The sequence below is a fragment of the Wyeomyia smithii genome, chromosome 2 (genome assembly GCF_029784165.1).
Source record: "Wyeomyia smithii strain HCP4-BCI-WySm-NY-G18 chromosome 2, ASM2978416v1, whole genome shotgun sequence".
Lineage (NCBI taxonomy): Eukaryota > Metazoa > Arthropoda > Insecta > Diptera > Culicidae > Wyeomyia > Wyeomyia smithii.
Genome location: NC_073695.1, coordinates 171,761,586 through 171,780,900, shown reverse-complemented (window position 1 = coordinate 171,780,900; position 19,315 = coordinate 171,761,586). Strand labels below are relative to the sequence as shown.

At 39.9% G+C, this 19,315-nt stretch overlaps 1 protein-coding gene across 16 annotated transcripts in view; it reads left to right on the top strand.

Annotated features, from left to right (window-relative positions):
- The window catches only part of LOC129725340 (small conductance calcium-activated potassium channel protein), a 355,723-nt gene extending 336,587 nt beyond the window's left edge, over positions 1-19,136 (top strand). For 11 of the 16 annotated variants that reach the window (XM_055681026.1, XM_055681027.1, XM_055681030.1 and 8 more), the window contains 4 exons: positions 2,027-2,096; positions 2,158-2,259; positions 2,323-2,495; positions 2,757-19,136. In XM_055681026.1, the coding sequence (XP_055537001.1) occupies positions 2,027-2,096; positions 2,158-2,259; positions 2,323-2,495; positions 2,757-2,976 (565 nt within the window). In that variant the 3' untranslated portion in view covers positions 2,977-19,136. The remainder of the gene's footprint in view (positions 1-2,026; positions 2,097-2,157; positions 2,260-2,322; positions 2,496-2,756) is intronic. The other 5 variants (XM_055681023.1, XM_055681021.1, XR_008728076.1 and 2 more) reach the window with 4 other exon arrangements.
- The last annotated feature ends 179 nt before the right edge of the window (positions 19,137-19,315 follow it).

Below are 19,315 nucleotides of genomic sequence, written 5' to 3'. Positions count from 1 at the left end.
TGTAACCACATGATGGATCACAATAGTCAACATGTCGTAAGATTGATAAAATGATGGACAATTTTTTAATAGTTTAGTTATCATTATCACTTCATTGCTTAGTAGTGAAAATTGAATAAAAGTTTCAATGTCGAATTTTCACGAATAATATACCAATCATATGCAAGTACACCTAGCACAGACTCCATGAGTAGACACCAACTGCCGGCTGCGATATCTTCTATATCAGTGGCAAAAAAAAAATTGACATAATCTCCCCGTCCCAAAAGGTCAACTAATGTTTGCTTCCTTGAGCCTAGACTATTTTGATGTCTTGAAGGTGAAGCTTTTTCAGAAAGTTCGTAACGATCTGCTGTTATAATGTTATTAAAACTGATGTCTTGAAGGAAACATGCTGCCACAGGCAACAGTACCGCACCGGGCTATCTATGAATAAACTTTTCACTCGTCGTCTATTAGTGCAGTAGAACTCGTTATTCATTTGTGTGCAGCCAAGCCGAGTGAAGACTACATTGTCGCTATCGATGCACAGAGGGGCGTGTTGTTCTAACGCGTGGGTATCGTGTTGCGATCTGTAAGACAATCGAATTGCCTTTTGAATCGTATTCTGCATCTTTTCGTTTCGTAAAGAAGCAAATATTAGAAGGTGTCACATATTACGCTGTGCTACCAGGGACAATAAAATTCTGTACGTGTCGGTAGAGGCAGATAGCAAAGTATATAAATTTGGTGCATTGTACAGATAAAATTTGTTGTTTATTTTTGAGTTCTACACTCTGTTTTTCGCAGATTTATTTAAAAAACTAAAACTTTATTTAAATAACTAAATTAGAGTTTTTGAAAGACAATAGATCTACAGATCTTTGAACAGGTAGTTTAACGAGCTGTACTGATGATAATATTTTTCTAACTAAACGAATTTAATTCAATATGATAATCCCGCGGTTGCGGTATATAGAAAAACCAAATTCATTTCATCTTGATATTAGGGTTCTCACAATTATATTTGTATTCTTTAAATCAAATTTTTTTGCATCAACATCAAGAAAATATTACCTTCCATAACCTTACTTGTAGTCAAACAACACTATGCACACCTTAATTGGTGAAGCTAGTGTTGTTTATCACTCTAGCCCGGTTTATTTTTCAAGATAACAGACAGATGACTTTCAAATAAGGAATCTTCGCAGTTCTTTGACATCTTGAAAATAAAAAAACTTTTCTCTAGTTCTGCCTACTGATAAAAAAGAGATAGACTGCTGAAAATAAATAAACAAAATACATACCCCTGTTTGATTTTGAAAGCACACCAAAAGCACCATGCCAAAAATAAACAGCTCTCTTTTCATGACTTTTTCTACTTTTTAAGTGGCATATGACGACCTTAAATGTTGAGCTTAACCCATTCCCGGCGGAGAGAAATCAGATTTTACCTCAAAAAACGACCTTCAAACTCGCATTACTCAGCAACTACATGCACAATTAACACAAACTGTATTTCATATTGTAGATCGATTTGTTTTCTAACCGTATTTAATAGTTTTGTCGTTCAAAACTGCAAGTATAATTGTTAAGCCACAATCAAAGTTTAGATGTCAGGTGATGCCATACGGCATCACCCACCGGGAATGCGTTAAATTGGTAAAAAAAAAACAAGTAAATACAAAAATATGATTAAACATAATCGCTCGTTTTAGGCACATGTTTGTCAAAATCGAACCGTGCCAAGAATAAAATGTGCTCAAATCAAATATAAAATGAAATATAAAAATATCGTAGTCCTACGTCAACTTTGCGATCGTGTCTTGGATACCACCCTCCTACTTTTTAAATCTCGTTCTTATTAGGGTAATTGGTAAATGTAACCCTCGGTAGGACCCAACATATTGATAAAACTTCATTACAATTAAAAATAGCCAAAGCAAAAATGGTATTTTTCACAGTGCTTGAAGCCTTGGCACTCATACACCCGCAACCGATGGAGAACTAAGAAAACCAAATCGAAATAATTCGTTTCGTTTTTCAGGTTACGTAAGGTAAAAATGGACCAACGAAAACTGATGGATAACGCCAACACTATAACAGACATGGCAAAGGTAAATTAGAAAATATTTGTTGTTTGCATTCCATTCTTACCCAAATTGTAAAATACTATAGACTCAAAACACTGTGTATGAGATAGTTTCTGATATGTCGACTCGTCAAGATACGTTGGAAGAACGAATTAACAGCCTAGAGGATAAGTTACAAGCTATTCAGGTACGGTAAACATTGATTCAAACTTAAATTATCATGGAAAAAATGGGTGCTGCCACTTTTCAGACACAAATCGAAAATCTTCCGGAAGTTTTGACGCGCTGCCTAACCCAGCACCAGGAGCGCATGGATCAGAGGAGAAACTTCCTACATCCGGACGCGGCAGTAACGGGTTCATCGTCCGGTTTGCCCACCCCGGCTCCGCCACTGGGTTCCCCAATGATGCTGCCGCACTCCAGGTACCGTGAAGCATGCCGCAATAATTTCCTATTCTCGTAGAAGCCGCATCCGCATATATTGACCAATGTAGAACTACTACCAAACGAAACAGACCTGATCGAACTAACGCAGTACTAACGCTACTCAAGTACCCTACCAAAAAAAATATTACGAACCCACGAAAAATAAGCCAACTCATTACAGACCCGTGTTCGTCACCCCCTCCGCCCGCTTCCGAGTCGATGTTCGGTGTTTAGTTCTCATCATATTTCGTAAACCAGTTTCTCTTTTAGGAGTGTACCGTCGTCGTCGACACCAGCCTATCCTTGGCCAGCAAGTCCCATTCTCCCACCAATCTCTAGTAGAACGCCACACCTGGTCCCGGAAACGCTCATTCCCGCACCAGCGACGACGGCTTCATCGACCCTGTTGCATTCCATCGCCAACCAGTCGTCTGCGACCGCGGACATGCAAACGGCCACGCACAAGTCAACTAGCTGAATCGAACCCAGTAGTTTGAATTCTATCTCCCTAATTTCATTTTCCAACAACTCGAATTCCAATATCTCCAACGTCATCAACACCCCCACATCGACGTCTAGTATTAGCAAATTCACCAAACAGCGGGAACGAGCGACGCGTTTCTAGCTCCTAGCGCAAAACGACGATGCCACACATTGGGCCACAAATTGACAAAATTGGCATGACCGATTCCGCCAGACGAGAATACTATACTGACCGAATAGTGTCTACCTTTGATAGCGGCCCACTGACGAATATCCGGTGAGGCCAAGGCGGCTATCAAGTGAACGTGCATCGATGCTGCGTGCTATAACTTTGTACAGATCTACGATATACCAAACTACACGAATATAATAATGAGAATGACAGTGAAAAAAGCGATTATGATGATGATGACGATGATTAGTAAGCGTGAATAGAATGGATGGTTTAGATGAAATTGTTAAAAAGACTATTTAGCGATTAATGGTTATAATTAAAATTTACCGATAAGGGAAATCCGATAGCATAGCCGTCACACCATGGATAGGGGCAAACACCAGCTTAAAAAAAAACAGACATATAGTTAAGCGTCCCCCAGCTGACAGTAATGGGGAGTTGTAAACGTAGAAACTCTTTCATTGTAGTGTAGCGTGAATTACAATTATTCTGTTCAAAGCAAAGTAGGGGAAAATTCGTTCTAATAAGCGCCTGTAGTAAACGTAGTAATTTTGTTTAAAATTTTTAGCCGTTGATTTGATACTGACGAGTTTTTAGCACAACCCCAAAAAAAGAGTTTGGGACACTTTTCCACAAAATAAGTACTCTGTATTACTCTGTATTTATTGAGATCAATTGCAACACGCAGAAGCACTTATTTTTGAAAGAAATGAATGAGTGTAACATAAGAATGAGTCGACAAAAGACATAGTAATACGAAACTCCGAATCTAACAACAGCAAAAATCGAGGAAGTAGAAGCTATTTAATGAAGAAAACTGCTGAAAAATGGATTACAAGGCAATTGGCATGCGAGTTGATGCTTTTTATCACTACTTTCCCGTTATCGAATTATTAGTTCGTGTTGCAAAACAGCACGTGAACCCGTTACAGATTTAAAGTTTAAACTTCAAATTTTTTTCCGTGGCAATTATTTCTCACAAAACATACTATTTATTGCTTCACTGCTTGAATTCAGCCAGTTTGGTTCGCCGCTAAGTGCAAGTTTTTCTTGGCGAATGCGAATCGAGACGAGAAGATGTTTTGCAATTCAAATTTTTTGTTCTTACAGCAAGCCCCGGACTAACTCTAACACAGAGGGAGAGGAGACATTGGTTTAACATTCGAGAATTTACTAATTAGAGACGTGCAGTCTATAGCATGAGTCATTTCGAGCAATAATATTTTTCAATACAAAGCATAAACGATTGCCTACCGTTTAACGAAACCGCCGGACTCCCAGGTTTGATGACCATACCCCCATTTAATGGGATTCAATGTAGTTGATACAACTAGAACATTCAGTTTGCCGGATACTATGGGCCGACTAAACTGGTATCTATCTGGAGGACGTTGGGTGAGTAAATTAATGAAATAGCAACTGCACTACAGAGGCGTTGCCACAGTAGTGTTACACCCAACGACCACTTACCTTAATACTGCCAATCGCAAAATTCAAAAAAATTTTATCGACCCACGTCAAATTCACGACAGGAGAATCATAACTGATTATTCTATATGTTTTGGACGTCGATAGGCCTTTGATAAATAAATAATCGGATGACCATGCGACCTCATTGAATCACACACAATAGAGTACTGTATCCGAATTCCCACTAACGATGGTGGCAGATAGTGGACTTAATGGATTAGGCACTTTGTGGAAGTGGAGTTACTACCAATAGCAATAACGTAGCGAAAATCGTAACATCATAAAGTAACGCGGCAACCTCTACAAACTTCATCTTCTGTTTTTCAAACTTCATCTTGATAATACACGAACCAAATTATTGTTAATTGAAATTGCTATTGCAATATTGATTTGTAACTGCACTTCTGAAAAATGCCTTAATGAACTGCGTTCTCAGTTCGCCATTATCGTTTGTGGTTATTTTAGTTTATTAGAGTTTGAACATCCCTATGACAATTTACACATTTGCAGGAATCTAACCATTTTTCAATCGTGCAATTGGCTTATTGCGTACTAACATGTAGGCCAGCATAATTCATCTTGTGTATACATTAATAACTTTCCAGTTTGGTCTTATAACCTTTGCCTTTTGCCCAAATGCTACATATACGAGCCTTTTGAAGAATGCGTGATTCGTAGTGTTTGATAAACCATGCACTTTCCGGACAATTGCTTATTTCTGCTTTAGCTTTTGTCTTTGGTTTCAACGTTTCAATACAAAACATACAGAGGATGAAAGTTTGTAAGAAATAAACTGACTCAGACATCAAACCTCAGTAAATAGAAGTTAAAATTGTAGCAATTATGTAAAATTTCTAGGTGCATTACAGAGAGTTTTCTACGCTTCCAATGGTTTACGATATTCTTTAAAAACTTAAACAAAAAATCTTCATGAAAAAACTCAAAATTAAAATTTCAAAACTCGATTTCAATTGTTCACATTCTGTGAGCAATTCCATTTCCTTGTCTGTTTTCCGACTTGGTTACTTTGTTGGCCGACGGTCTAGGGCCGAACTAATTATAGATGTCTGTCTTGGGCAGCCGTTCTCCAGTCTCCTCGTACACCAACAGATCGTGCATTCTCTTCCACCGAACACATCCACCGAGTGCTACGCCTACCACGGAGTCGACGGTCTCTTCTCGGTTTTCTGCTGAAGAAAAAACTCCGAGCACTCGTCAATCAGCGTCCATGCTTCATGTCCGTAAGGGCCACCGGCAGGATCAGCGTCCTATACAGCGCTAGTTTTGTGTGAATTCACAAACTACGGGACCTTAGCTGGTTACATAGTCTGTGTAAAGCCCTGTTCGCAGCTGCAACTCGTTGTTCCGGAATTCCCACGATCCCTGCCAACTACCACGTTATTATAATCGCAGGGATTGGCCAAATCACAAGAATCAATAAAAGCGTCCCACACGTGCTAGTTTATAACAACGAATGACATTTATTTTGCCTTTTCTCTTCACTAAGCATAGAGTTGGTTATGGTATAGATTGGTAATCATAAGGTGGTTCATCAGGGGTATGGCAAATCATGACAGTTCTTCCCCCTGGGAGAGAATTCTGCTTAATTTACTAGAGTAAGTAAGTTAGTCACAACTTTATAGATTCAGCCTACGCGGAGGTCGCCGCTCGCGGATCGATCGACGAACACTATCGGGAGCAATTTCGACATTTGTTTTGGGTTGGGCGTTCCGTTTGCCGTTTGAGTCTAAACCTGCTTCAGCAGTCCCCCCTATAGTACTGCAAGGTGTTGTTGGTCCACAGCGTCCAAAGTCTCTTGTAGAATAAGCGTCTTCGTCGAAGTCGTCAGAAACTATAGTTGAATCTGTGTCAAGTTCTGTTTTCGGTTGCGCAGTTTGATTCGCGGGTCCTGGTTTCAGCTGGTCAATATGTCGTTTCCACATTCTTCCGTCATCTAATTCGATCATGTAATGGAGTCTTCCTATCTTTCCGGCAACCTTACCAAACCGCCATTTCTCGGAAATCGATAAGAAATCTCGAGCAGCTACTCTATCATTGATTGTGAACGAGCGCACCGCTTCCTCTCCCCCTCGGAGATAGTTTGGTTTATCCCCTCTCGGTATCATTAGATCAATCCTCGACTTGAGCTACCTTCCGAACACTAACATTGAAGGACTTTTTCCTGTAGAAGGATGCACCGTTCTTCGATATGCCATTAGTATTTTTTGTAGCTCAACATGAATCTCGGAACGTGGACACTTTAATGCCTTGATTTTATCCTTGAACGTTTGGACATAACGTTCCGCTTGCCCATTCGTAGCAGGGTGGTATGGGGCTCCCATTTTATGTACTATCTCGTTCTTCTTTAGGAAGTTTTGAAAGCATTCCGATGTGAACTGAGTACCTCGATCAGTTACCAAGACCGACGGAAGTCCAAAAGTGGCGAAATATTCCCTCATTCTTTCGATGGTTGTCTCCGTGGTCATATCCGGTATAATCTTCACTTCAGGCCATTTACTATGTGCGTCAACTATAATTAAGAAGTTCAGCCCCATGAATGGTCCAGCGAAGTCTGCATGAATTCTTTGAAATGGTTCTGAAGGTCGTTCCCAACAGTGTACCGCGACCTTACGAGGGTTTGCTCTAACACGAGCACAAGCTGTACAGTTTCGAGTTGTTTCCTCAATATGCTTGTCAATATTTTCCCACCAACAATACGATCTCGCGAGAGATTTCATACGTGAAACACCGAAATGACCACAATGCAGCTCTTTCAAAACACGGTCGCGCAACGGAAAAGGAATATAAACCCGGATACCTCTCATTAAGCATTCGCCATGCATACTGAACTCGTTCTGATCAATGCCGAATCTTAAACGACCTTCAACGGCTCTTCCAGTTTTCAGTCCTTGAATCAGTTCCCTTACACTCTTGTCTCTGCTTGTTAACTCTCCAAGCTCTTGCGCGTTCACTGGAAGTGTTTCAATCTGATTGATTTGCACAATGTCGACTTCCTCCACTTGGTGGCGATTACTTCGGTCGGTAACAGGTAAGCGTGACATCCCGTCAGCATTTCCATGATTCTTCGAAGCACGGTAGCGAATTTCGAAATCGAAAGACTCAAGAAACACGGCATAGTGTTGCATACGCCGCGCAGAAAGTGTTGGTAGTCCTTTATTTGGCGAAAAGATCTGTACAACAGGTTTGTTATCCGTTACCAAGATAAACTTCCGTCCGAAAAGGTACTGGTGGAATTTTTTAACACCAAAAATAATTGCATATGCTTCCTTATCTACCTGGCTGTAGTTTTGTTGAGTAGTATTCAGTGTCTGTGAAGCGTATTGAATTGGTCGCTCACCGCCATCCGGGTAAATGTGGCTCAATACCGCTCCAACTCCGTATGGCGATGCGTCAGTGGCTAACATCAGCGGTAAATTAACGTCGTAGTGGACTAGCACGCGATCCCATTGCATCTCAACCTTAACCCATAAGAAAGCTTGTTCACAATCATCGGTCCACACAAATGGCGTTTTGTCCTTCAGTAGATTGATTAATGGATACAGCTTCGTACTCAAGTTCTTCATGAATCTAGCGTAGTCCTAAGAATGCACGAACTTGTTCCCGATTTTGCGGACGTGGCATCTTCTGTAATGCTTCTACCTTTGGTTGCATCTTGTGTACTCCATGGCGATCAATGGTGTATCCACAATATTCGATACTGTCAGCAAAGAACTCACATTTGGTTACATTCACACGCATGTTGTGTTCATGGAATCTTTCCAAGACTTCCCGCAAACGACACAGATGGACTTCGTCGTTTGGACCAGTAATTTTGACATCATCCAGGAATACCGTCACACCAGGTATTCCTTGAAGAATTTGTGAAATTTCTCGCTGAAAAATGGCAGGTGCGGAAGCAACCCCGTACATCAACCTAGTCGGTTGGTACAGGCCAAGATGGGTATTTAATGTCAGCATTGGTTGATCGTCTGACCGAACTGTCATTTGTAAGTAAGCTTGTGCTAAGTCCAGTTTGGTAAATTTGTCACCACCAGCCATGTTTGAAAACATTTCGTTTATTGTAGGTAGAGGATGCTCATCTACTAGCAAAAACTTATTCACCGTCAGTTTATAGTCGCCACATAAGCGAACTCTATTAGCCGATTTCATTACTGGTACGATCGGTGTTGTACACTCGCTGCGGTTCACTTTTACGAGAACCTCGCTTTCCACCATCTTGTGAATTTCGCACTCCACTGTATCGCGAATTGAAAATGGTAAAGAACGTGCTTTAAGAAACACTGGTTTCGAATCTTTCTTAAGATGCAACGCAGCTTGTATTCCCTCAATATTACCCATTGATTCCTCGAAGACTGTCGAAAATTCTTCAAATAATTGTTTAACCACGCCGGTTGGAGGTGTGCGCAAGGTGATCTTGTCCACCGAACTAACAGAGCCCCTCAAAATCTTATTCCAGTCTAAGTGTAGCTCTCGCATCCACTCACGCCCCAGCAACGGGTGCTGCTTAGAGTTGACCACGAACAAACGCAACTTGTTTGTTCGACCTTTGTAAACGATCTTTGGTTCCACAACACCAAGCACTTCAATTTTGTTCCCGCAGTAGCTTCGCAATTCAGTGTCCGTTGGTTGTATCTTCATGTCAGTCAAGTATTTTGTCATGTCAGTACTACTAATTAAAGATACGGGGGAACCACTGTCCACTTTAAACTGGACCAGTGATTCACCAACCTTGAGGAAAATTTTAGATAAATCTTTGGAGTCATTTTCAATCTTACATACGTCAACAACGTAAACCTGATCGTTATCTGTGCATTCCAGTTCTGAATCGACACTATCATTTAACAGATTGGTCGAATATTTCTTCGATTTGTTCTTGCTTTTAAATTTTTGTTTATGCGGTTCATTGGTGCTGAGACATACTCTCTTTAGATGGCCTACCTTCTTGCACAAACTACAAACTTTATTTTTATGTTCACACTTGTCTGCCAAGTGTACCTCACTACCGCACCGAAAACAAAAACACTTGTTAGTAGGGTTAGTTACCTTCTTAGCAGCGGTAACTGCTGCAGTATCTCGTCGTGATTGGGAGTTACGGTCCATCAAGTTGACGTCTTGCATACGTTGATTCAGTAATTCGGCCCCCTCGCCGGAAGCCTCCATCGATAGTGCAATCTGCTTAGCCTTGTCGAAGGTCAAATTCTTCTCCTCAATCAACCGGGTGCGAATACGATGATTTTGCAGGCCGAAAACTAACTGATTTCGCAGTCCTTTCGGAAGATATTCACCAAACTCGCAATACTTCACCTCCCGCTGCAGTGCTGTAATGAATTCGGCGATAGATTCCCCTTCTCGCTGCATTCGCTTATTAAATTTCCACAACTCTACCATCTCTAGTGGCTTTGGGTCGAAGTATTCCCCAAGAAGTGTGACTATTTCGTTATATGTTTTGTTTTCAGGTTCGGTTGGAAATAAATTATCGCATAGTACGTCGTATGTTTCTGCGCCCATGAAATGGAGTAACATATTCTTTCGATTCGCCTCAGGTATTCCGAAAATTAGAAGCGCCCCCTCGAATCTCTTCACCCAACGAGACCACTTCGATTTATTTTTATCAAATGTCTCGACCGCAAAACTGGGTGGAATAGCAGCACTTCGTGTAGCAACATTTCCTTCGGATGTCATTATGTGTTCCCTGGTGTACACGACACACTTGAAGGTAACTAACACAACAGTGATAGCAAACAGCAAAACGTACACCGTAGCAGAAGTAAGTGTACGTCAACGTTTTCCTCTGCGAAAACGTAGCAATGTGTGTGTGTAACTTCACTGGTGAGCCCCAATTGGGAACGCCTATCCGGATCTTTCCTCCTCTTCGTATGGTGTTTTCATAGCGTCACAACAGGAACTCTGCCACGATTACAGCGTCGCCAACCGGAAAATATGCATTTATTTTTAACGCGGGATTACTAATCCGCTCGTCGCCAATAAAAGCGTCCCACACGTGCTAGTTTATAACAACGAATGACATTTATTTTGCCTTTTCTCTTCACTAAGCATAGAGTTGGTTATGGTATAGATTGGTAATCATAAGGTGGTTCATCAGGGGTATGGCAAATCATGACACACGTACTTTGTTTTGGCAGAGTTAACGCTGAGTCCCAACTTCGCCGTTTCCCTCTTTAAAGGCCTGAAGGCCTTCTCCACGACCCTATGGTCGATACCGATGATATCGATGACATCTGCAAAACTAAATTTTTGTACTGCACCTTCGAGGGCGATGTTGAAAAGTATTTTGGAGAGCGCATCCCGCTGCTTTAGTCCATCTAACGTTACATACGCGACTAATGTCTCGCCAGCTATTCGTACGCATGATTTGGATCCCCCCAGCGTCATACGAATCAGCTTAATTAGTTTCGTAAGGAGACCGAGATTTCAGCATAATCTGCAACAGTTAGTTTTTTTCACTGAGTCGTATATCGCTTAGAAATCTACAAACAGATGGTTAGTCTGCAAGTTATACTCCCAGAACATATCAAGGATCTGTCGCAGGGTAAAAATTTGATCCGATGTGGATCGCCCCTGTCGAAAACCAGCCTAATATATACCGACGAAGAATTCCGTTAACGGTCTCTTTTAATCCTTAATCTCTTAATCCTCAACACGCATATACGACGGTCATTTACGGGCCTCCATCGGATGACTCTTGTTTTCTGATTTCTGAACATTACGAAACCGACGCCCCGTTCTGCTGTTTTGCCGCCACCGTTAGATGTGGTACTTAAAAGAGGTGCAATAAGATCTACTGCACGGAATTCCCTTTCTGCGGAGTTTGGCCATCGAACCTCCTGAATCGACTCCCTGCCGCGGTAGTTCAAGCCAGCTCGCGCCGGTTCATTTAGAGATCGGACGTTCCAAGTCCCCATTTTTCAATCTTTTACCATTTTCTGATTCCGTGTTCGAAGCCTACCAGGGTCGCGATACCTACACCCTGCTGATGAGGCTGCTATATTAGGTGTAGCTGGCAGAATACAGCATTTCCATGACTCAGCAGCCCGCTGCGGGCCAGACGCTACTGTAAGCGGCCCCCAACATATGGATACAGCCGCCAAGGTTTTTTTTGTAAGATTTGGACCACTGCGACCAATATTTTGATCTTTTGTGGTATACCTCTTCTTCAGTCTAGGTACTCGTGGCAGCCATATCACTATTGATGGAAGTGATTGGCAGAGCCTCCCACCTGGTCTCGAGGTACGATGCTGGCCTAACAAGCCTCTCGTCGTAGGTTCGAGTCTCGGTTCGGGAGTGACTGTTAGTGTCAGTAGAATCGTAGAGCTAGCCCCGCAATTGTCCTGTACACTGAACAGTTGGCTGCGAAGTCCGTGGATAATTAACAGAAGGTCGAGTTCTGAATCGGAATGTAGCACCAAAGCTTTGTTTTAGTGGCAGAGCAAATGCTCTGCGATTTCACATTCGAACGCGCGGAGACGACAAATTTCGTCATTTGACTGACCAATTTGTTCTAGGTGATGCTTACTTGGACAGTGTCCTATAAATAGTCCTGTAATTGTATTTAGTTTCTTTTTATTTAAACTGAGCAATTGCCGACTTTTCTTCACGCTTGGTTTTATAAAACGTTTCGACTGGCGTAGCCTTACTGGGCAAATGCAGTTCTCTTGTATTGTCCGATGATCCCAGGTTTTCAATTCTGCTTTCGAGGCGCTTGGTGACACCTCAAAGAACGGTTCTGAGCCAATAAAACCAGTACATGACCCCTGTCTAGCTCACGTATCGGCTTTTTCATTGCCTTCCGCTCCGCAGTGACCAGGAACCCAGTATAACCATATTTGGTTCCTTTCTGACAGTCGTTTCAGTGAATGGATGCACTCCCATACTTGCTTAGAGGTACATGTGAAGGCTTTTAGTGCGTTAAGTGCTGCTTGGCTATCAGAAAAGATGCATATGTGTTAGCCATGCCTGTATTTCCTCACCAAACAGACTTGTGCACACTCATGAAACGCAAATATTTCGGTCTGAAACACTGTAGGCCAACGACCCATTGGAATCCAGATACTTATCCCTGGACCATTTATACCTGCTCCGTGGAGGGTTACTCGTATCCCATTCGGTACCTTGTGGAGGTTGGGATAGGAGCTGACTTGGCAAATCTATGGATTGTCCCGTAGTTCTGCGGATGTACACTATGTGGGTAAATCCGTCGAGATGCCTAGAAATCGTAAAATCTACGGAATTACACGAAATAATTCTAACATTTCTGGAAAGGAGTTGCTGGACAGGAGGGTCTCAAGTTACACGTATCCAGACTTTTACCAATCAGATTTTCATAAGCAATCGAAAAAAAGGAAAGGAAGAAAGAATTCAAAATTCTAAACTATCGAAAGCTTTGAGAAAAAAATCAACGAATCTAGGGTAATCTAAACATATAAGAATGGAGCTGTGTCTGTCTGTCGGTCTGCCTGATCCATATAGGCTCGGAAACTACTGAACCGATCGGTGTAAAATTTTATATTTACGGGTTTTAAAGGCCGGGAAAGGTTACTAAGATAGTTCGAGACCCATCCTTTTTCTGAAAGGGAGGGGTCCCATACAAATGAAACACAAATTTCGCACAACTCGAGAACCAATCAAGCAAATACAACCAAATTCGGCAGTTGAATGTTTTTAGACGTAATAAATATGTCCGTGGTGGTTCGACACCCCTCCTTCTTTCGTGAGGTAGGGGTTTTATATAAATAAAAAACCATAAGTTGTCTCTAAATGCCATTTTGAAATCCAAGACGGCGACTTCCGGTTTCTGAAAAACAGCCGAAAGTGACCAAATACCAACCAACCTGGGAATTCATCGTAATCGTAATCGGAATCGTAATGATGCATTGAAGCCACTAATCGACCTCAGACACCATTTTGAATTCTAAGATGACGACTTCCGGTGACTGGAAAACCATCCAATATAAATATTTGCGGAACCAAAATGACGCCCAGAGGCCAGAAACTGACTTCGCAAGCACGCAAAAGTTGGATGGTGCGAAACCAGTACAAAATTGTGCATTTTTAGCGCAATTGTTGATGTAGTTAGGAACCAGTACAATGATTGCGTGTTGGGCATAACGCAAATCATGCGCTAGCGTTTTTTCAATGTATTTGGCAGCTCCAAACTACTACCTACACTTTAAAAGTTTCCTTTGGTGTCATGCGATTCGCTCGTTGTGCTTGTTTCTCCATACGCCGGCCGGTGGGAAAGTAAGGATAGCAAACAGGAGAATATCATGTCGCCTGAGCAGCAGCAGAGGTGTGGTGCGGTGAGAGGGAAAGTGTGGAGGAAGAGACTACAGTAAGATCCTTTTTACAAGGGGGATGCGTCCCAAATTTGTATGGGATAGCGTAAAAAAAGACTTTTTTGAGCTGCGAATATAACGTAGATAAAAAAGCAAAAAGAGTGCACCAACACCGATTCTTTGTTATTCGCATACTGACGACGATGTCGACGCATCTTAGGCCTGAAACATGCTGAACGTTAACACGAGCGATCGGGCGAGATTCTTGCCGTAGGTTATTGACCAGCTCCACATACGGCTGCTCATTACCCTACGACAAGAGTCTCGCCCGATCGCTCGCGTTGGCGTTCAGCATGTTTCAGGCCTTGGGCTTGCTTTATATGTATTCAAAATCGCTAGAGGTGATTTTTTTCCCATCGCTTTCTGATTTTAACCTATGTCAATGTATTCACAGTACAACTGTACAACATTTCCCACAATTATTGTGCGATTTCAGTGCAAAATTTGTGCGAATCGGGAAGACACATTGATTGTACAAGACTTGAACTTCTGCGTGTGCCATTTTAAAGTCCAAGATTTCGACTCCCGATTTCTGGGAAACAGTCTAAAGTCTAAAGTCTAAATATGATTATTACCATAATCTTAAAATTAACTCGTCGTCACATTCGCTAACGACTACAATTTGAAAACTCTTTAGCCTCAATGAAGAATAAAAATTTCGTCTTATAATTTGCTATTTAGGAAATAACATACTCAAACACTTTGAAACTTCATCCTGGAGCCTGTTTCGAGTATCTCTGGTGTGCATTGCTTTAGCCTGCCTTTCTCTGAAAGTTCCTTTGCGAAAACATCGAATCTAAAATAAAAAAAACGCATTCTTCTTCAGGCTGCAAAAACTTTTCTCGTTTCTTTTATTTCCGCGTTTTTGTATTTTTTGAATAGGTAAAATACAATACCCAAAACAATAAAAATTAAATCCAAATTACTCAAAAAACGACTCACCCAAACGAAATTATTTATGTGTACATATGTGATAAACTGGCGTAGAAGCAGTTGACGTTATATAAAAAATTCGTATAATATTTCTTGTGTTTTTTGCTAATATGCTTGAAAAAGACCAATGCAAACCGCATTATCTTATAGCATTCTCGATCTTCATCCGGTGAGCAGTGAACAATTTTCAACAGAATTACTATTTTGGACATTAGTGCTTTTTTGGCATAACCATCAACCCAACAACAAGATCTATACAACAACAAAATTGTCGTTCGGTTTTCGTGATGCTTACAACAGTTCAGAAGTTCTATCGAAAGCTCGAATAACTGACCGTTTTTGAAATTGATCAATCCAGTATAATTCGATTAAATCAGCTTTGAAACGTAGAGCCTATGTCGAAGGACAAAACTCTTATAATCAAGAAGCTATCTTCTCTCATAAATTGACATTATAAACGTCTCATTGAGTATATGCTGCCTTTCCAAGCTATAAAATATATTGATCAAATTCAGTCCTTCACTGAATTCCATATCAACCATTTGTAACAACAAGTGTACGAATCGCCTCGAATGCCTAATTTGAAATAACGATAATTTCAACTCCGCTTAAAAATGATGATGAAAAAACAAACAGTGACATCTCCTAACTTACGAGCCAAACAAAATAAGCAAACACTTCGCTCACTGTAAGAGAAATCGAATTTCTATTAGCGTGGACCTCTCGAAAAGTATGATGATAGTTTATTGCTAAAATACACCACATTATTGTGATATTTTGTAGAATATTTTAACCAGCGTGGATTGATATCATGAACCGCCGCTAAAAGAATGCTGTAGATTAGCGAAAACTACATGATGCTGTAGCGTACCTTAGAAAGCTCGAGTTTTTTGTAGCGAAACACGTGAACGGTTTCTTTCCCACTTCAACACTAACACGGTATGTTTTGCTATTTTCCTGAGTGAAACTGTTTTCGCTCGATTTTTTCAAAACACATTGCTATCTCTCTGTATTCTCTGATTTAAAGTGCCTTGTGAAATCCACTCTAACGATAACTTCTTTTCAATGCATATTACGATGAAGTCTGATTTTCGACAAACCCACCTAACCAAAATTGCGTCCTAGCTTTCTTCCACAGTGCTTCTGCACCTGTAAGCATTATCTCTGCTCTTGAACGCTTCCTCTATCCCCGCTACTTACTTAAATCCTAACGCGAAACTAAAATTTAATCTCCTTTAAATATGAGCAGGATATGCCGACATACACATACATGAAGAAAAACCTAGCAGGCTGTGCATGCTGAGTAGGCTTAGAGTCCGTGGTGGGCCACATTCCGATGGTCGAATTCGAAGCTAAATCCGCACATACCAGAAGCGGACCAACAAAGATTTCAGTTGCCGGAACGTTATACTCTCCAAAATAAAAACGATAGTTTTTGCAAGATTTTAGATAAACTAGGGTAAAACTTAAGGTTAACATTTTCCAAGAAATTTCTGAACAAAAAAAATCTAAATCAAGATATAGTGTACTTAAGAATGGTGTTACTGTCACTGCATCACGAAAGGTTTTCCAACGGTATTGGAAACATGAATGTATGCAAGCAAAAATGAAAGGCCAAGAAATCGTCGAAAATGTACTACAACCGAAAGGGTAGGAAAATAGCACAACGTTGATATTATAATTTTCAACCACACTGCTGCGTTAAACTACAAACGTATGGCCAAAACTTGTACTGTTGAGTATATACCATTCGCTAATAAACACCGGTTTCTGCTGAACTCCATTGATAATACCACTAGCATGAAGGCATTAAAGAGCATAACATTGCTGAACGAAACAAATTACTATTACCACAACCAAAAAAAATATGTAAAAAGCTAAACCAACTGCAAAAGAGAAGATCATTATTTCTATAAATAATAGGAGAAGAAACGAACAAAAGTCTTGGTAAAATTGCTTTAAATAACGTAACTGAGGAAACTATTCTCTTTGGAGTTTGAACGGAGGGTCAACTATAACTAGAAGTGCGGGGCAGCTGTGCAAAGTCATCAGATTTTACCAATTTTTAACCAATAAAATGTTACCAATGAATATCCTGCAAAAAATCATCAGTTTTAATCATTTGCAAAAGACCAGATACAGCCGAAATTGTGACATTATTTTATGACGTTCAGTCACAAATCATAACTTCAAAACGAAGACTGTCTTCACTATAACAATCGGAATCAAAATACACACAAAGAAAACGTCAATTTGCGAGTTAGACTTATTTTAGCGTACGCTTAAATTTATTATTTGCAAATTAACGCAAACTTACTTCATACTCTGCAGTTTCGAAGAAAAAAGTTGAACCACCGTTCAAGTCTCCACGGGAGGAAAAAACTAGGTCGTTCCTGAAATAAAAGATGAGATATTGATTAAGCTAAGTTATTCGTAGACATAGTAGAACGTAATCGTTAGGCAAATTCTAAGCATATAACCAGCACAAAACGAAGAGCCGAACTTATTCTACCTGGAACTTTCCCAACGTTGTCGAATGATCATCTGTCATGTTTACCGTTATATCATAAAACCTGAAATATTCGAAGCTTTAATAGAAGAATCGAATACCCAGGAACACGAATCCGGAACAATTATTTCACTTCGCTTATCCAACAACCCAGAAACAAAACAAACAGCGCTGACAAATGGGCATAACATCACAGGAAAGCACTATATTTTTATCATTCAATAGTTGAAACTTCACCTGCTTCAGTTATGGTTTCAAAACATTTGAATGTTACCTTTCGATCACTAATTAAGGTATTAATGATACATTAGTAAAACCCTGATGTCGGTTCTTTCAAATTTGATTTTTAAATATAAAACAATGCTTTTTCATGCATTTTCTCAGCAGAATGTTCCAGTATATATCTAAATCAGTTGGAGGTCCCCTTTTTTTCGAATACAGTGTAGTAAATTATAGATCTACTGAGATTTTCATCAAATTCGATAAAGTAGCCTTAAACATTTAAATTAGATTATAAACTTATATATAGAAGAAGAATCCACACAAATAATTCTGATCGATATATTGAGGTGAAAGTATAACTTTCGAAAGTTCGTTTAACATTTCTCAAATTTTAAAAACATATACAAAATTTTAACTTATTTATATATGGAACAAGTTGAATTGGATATAAACTAAACGTTTTCAATATGGCTGATATTTTTAGAAATTACACGATAGTTATATCATAAGCTATTCGAATAGCGGAAACCAGTGCGAAAATACGTTACACGAAATCTAACCATGTTGAGAACTCGTTCGGATCTTCTATAACCTGAAAAGGATTCTAAGCAACAAGCATGTAACAAATGTAGTTATCAAAATACTCTGTTTAGCTGTTTTATACACAACCTCCCAACTAGGCAAGTATCTAAAATTCGTTTTTTCCCTAAACATCTATTCCATTTATTTAGCTAATAACCTACAAAAAACCTCTAAATATAAACAAATCATACTCTCAAACAAGTTCAATCCTTTATAGTGTAAATGGAAAATCCCGGCATAAATTAAGGCATCATAGAAAATCGAAGAAAAAAAAACAAACGACTTAACAAATGCAACATTACAACAGAACGAAGCAAGAACACAGAAGAACAGCTATAAAACCAATGACCAATTTCTTACGAGTGTTATAAAAATTAAAAGAAAATTTTATACTGGTATATATCGCAACAACTAGGTTCCGGCAAAATGAAACATTTTCTTCTATTTACGTGTTTATTTAGCGTAATTAGTTACAAGTTGACGAAAAAAACAACAAACACACGAATGAAAAAAAAAATGCGAAAAAGTAAACTGGAAAGATAAAGTATCAAACATAGCAAATCAATAAAGACAAATTTAAAGTAACCTAGAAAATAAATAACAGCAACACGATTATGATATCACTGTAGAACGTGTAGGGTCGTCTCCAAGCCAGCTGTAAATAAATAGTACTCCCATTCATCACAAGCAAAATACAATGAAGTCCAACGTCACCACCCGGCGGTGGTGTAGGATTAATGCGATACAGGATCCAAAGTAGAACTTTACAGTCAGAGTTTAGTTGGTTTATATTGCTATTACTTTATTCGAATAATTTTGTATGCATAAAAATATCGTTCAGCCTATTGTATATACTGTTATATAGTTTTAAATAAAACAATAAAAATAAACCATAAGCTGTTTTGTTTAGAATTGCTGACAAAGAAATTCCTCATTACAGAAATTCCTTTACCAATATGCTTATCTTATCGTACCTTACTGTTCGAAGAAGTCGTCTTCATTCAGTTCGGTCCATGGCTGCAGCTCGCCAGCCATGTCTTCTACGGAGACCCGGCAGGTCGTCTTCCAC